A 2500-nucleotide genomic window follows, 5' to 3' on the forward strand; every position below is an offset into this window, starting at 1 on the left:
CCCTTGCGGGCTACGGGTCTAATTGTTAAATATCATCCTTAATTTATTCGTGTGCAGGGTGGGATGACATAACAATAGGCCTTTTGCAACTAACGATCACATGGTACAAAATCCGCCGTGCTGGAGGGCAAGTTCATTATTATTCCCCCACTAGGACATTAAAACAAAGAGACCTGAACCAGTCAAGCTTGGCTTGCCTTTGTTTTAATGTCCAGCATGGCGGATTTTGTACCATGTGATCGTCAGTTGCAAAAGGCCTATTAGCCCTGGCGACGATCCATAAAGTATACCAAGCGGCATTTAGGCTCAAACACTGTTGAATCACTGTGAAGAGAGAATTTAACGCAAACAACATTTTTGTCGTTTTGTTTTCAGTCTATGTTACTTCGTCGGAAAGGTTCCTCAAAAAAGATCATGGAAGAGTTGAAATTTAAACAGAAGTCTCTTAGGCGGTCAGCTGTCGGAGGTTTCCGAACATAAGATCGGAGGATTGGGTGTGTCTTTCGCCCACAATGGTTTCAAGTTCAAAATGAAGAAAAATTTTATCACATATTAAAAATTTAATAGTTGTAAAATACATAGTATGAATACGCGTTATAATGTCAGTACCTGTTCTCTGGACAGAATTATCAGTTAAGGACTTTTAGAATTGCTTTTAAACAATATTTTACCGGAAGAGTAATAGTTTGACGTTGAGTAAAGTTCACGGGCTTGTCCTCTGGCCTAGTCCATAATAGCTTCGCAGGCTGGCCCGGTGCCGAATAAGCAAAATTGGTGCTTTTTGTTGTAACTGGTAGTTATTACTTTTTACTCGAAACAGTTGATGCATTAGGTGAAAATGCAACAATCTCGTGGGTTTTCCACGGGAAACTCCTTGGTTTAAGAGAAATCAAGCATGCATCAAAATTTGCAAGGGAAAATCGAAGGGAATTCGCCATTGGATAAAATATTTGTCTCAAATGTTGTTGCCTTATCAAGGCATTTTTCAGAAACTGAGTACGAAAAGCGATTCCTATTAATCGATTTTTCCGCTGTTGGCAGCCCGTGATTTACTTTTTCATATATAGTCAGTTAAACGTAACATCGTCTAAACATTGAATAAAAATAACAAGGTGATCGTTACGTCTTAAGTTGAGTCCTATTAAAATATTCAAAAACATGGGTAAAAACTGGTGAACTGCTTTTAACGCGGGACTGGAGCGATTCGGATCAGACGTTCGAGTTCTTCCGTTGCTTCACTTAACTAAGGACGCTTTGTAAAAAGAAATTCGAAGGAAACACAAGATCATCGGTTCTCATCAACATGTACTAATGTTTAGAAACTATAAGAAATGTAGATAAAATTGAAAATAACAGCGTCATTTACGTTTTGTATCTTTTGTATCGTTTTGTTATGGGAATTAGTTTTAAATGCGATGAAGAAGCCACGACATTTGGTCTGGTTATTTTTTGTACAAAAATTGAATGAGTAGTGTAAGAGATAAATACGACTGAGATGAGAGATTTTTATTCCCGAACATCATAATAAAACTATTGACAATTTTGTTCAAATTAGTCAGTGTTATGTCTGTGCGAACTGTGTTAAGACCCGCTCCTTTTGCTTTTTGAGCAAGACAAAAACTTCCTGAACACTTTCCCCTCCCCTTCCTCAAAGATGCCTTCGAGATACTTGACTGGTGACGATAGAGCGACTCTCACATGACCTTGAAAAATAAACACAACGTAAAGAAAAATGCAAAACATTTAATTGGCTTATCGAACAAAAACGAACGAGCGGGAATTTTCATTGGCTTTGCGAACGCGGACGCAAACAACGTCATCTCTCCATGGAACTTTCTGGGGTTTCGCTTTGACGTCATTTGAAATGTAGTCATGTGATTGGGCAATCGAACTGTTTACTGCCCAAGTTAGGAGTTTCCTTGGCGGGAATAAGGAGAAGCTTTACTTTAATCTTGCCAAACATTGGTCCGTGAAACAAATTGCGAACACTTTTTCAAGGTCATACGAAAGTCCCTCCGGAAGGAAAAATCGTTTCGACGGTAAAAGGCTCCATGTTGATGGTATTTTGAGACGCGTCCTTTAATTACAGATCATCCCGAAAGGTAATATCACATAAATCATTACGATACCTACCAAAAAAGCTACAATTCAGAAACATTGCGGCCGTGTGAAGTGTCCGCGTGCATGAGTTAACAGGGAATATAAGCACGCGCGGACGGCAACCGCAAGAGAACATTTCGCGCGCCAGGACAGCGGTGTCTCCAAGACTTTTATACAGTCAGGGTTCGTGCTGGATTTTGTCTGTAAAATTTCAGGAGTATTCAAGGAGTTTTCAAAGAGTATAAGAAGATTTCTATGCCATTCATAGTGCTTCAGTGTTTTTTTTTTGCTGAAAAAGCCTACCTTGATATTCCTTACCACATCCTGCAAGTTAAGTGCACGCATGGTTATTTTAATTTTTGGTTTTAATGTTTCCCTAATAGTCAATTTTGGGCTGAAT

At 39.0% G+C, this 2500-nt stretch overlaps 1 protein-coding gene across 1 annotated transcript in view; it reads left to right on the top strand.

The window, feature by feature from the left end:
- The window catches only part of LOC138016630 (arf-GAP with Rho-GAP domain, ANK repeat and PH domain-containing protein 1-like), a 66627-nt gene extending 65076 nt beyond the window's left edge, over positions 1-1551 (top strand). The window contains exon 45 of the mRNA XM_068863823.1: positions 376-1551. Coding sequence (XP_068719924.1) covers positions 376-480 — 105 coding nt within the window. The 3' untranslated portion in view covers positions 481-1551. The remainder of the gene's footprint in view (positions 1-375) is intronic.
- Positions 1552-2500: the final 949 nt, after the last annotated feature.

Source organism: Montipora capricornis, chromosome 9 (assembly GCF_036669925.1).
Source record: "Montipora capricornis isolate CH-2021 chromosome 9, ASM3666992v2, whole genome shotgun sequence".
Lineage (NCBI taxonomy): Eukaryota > Metazoa > Cnidaria > Anthozoa > Scleractinia > Acroporidae > Montipora > Montipora capricornis.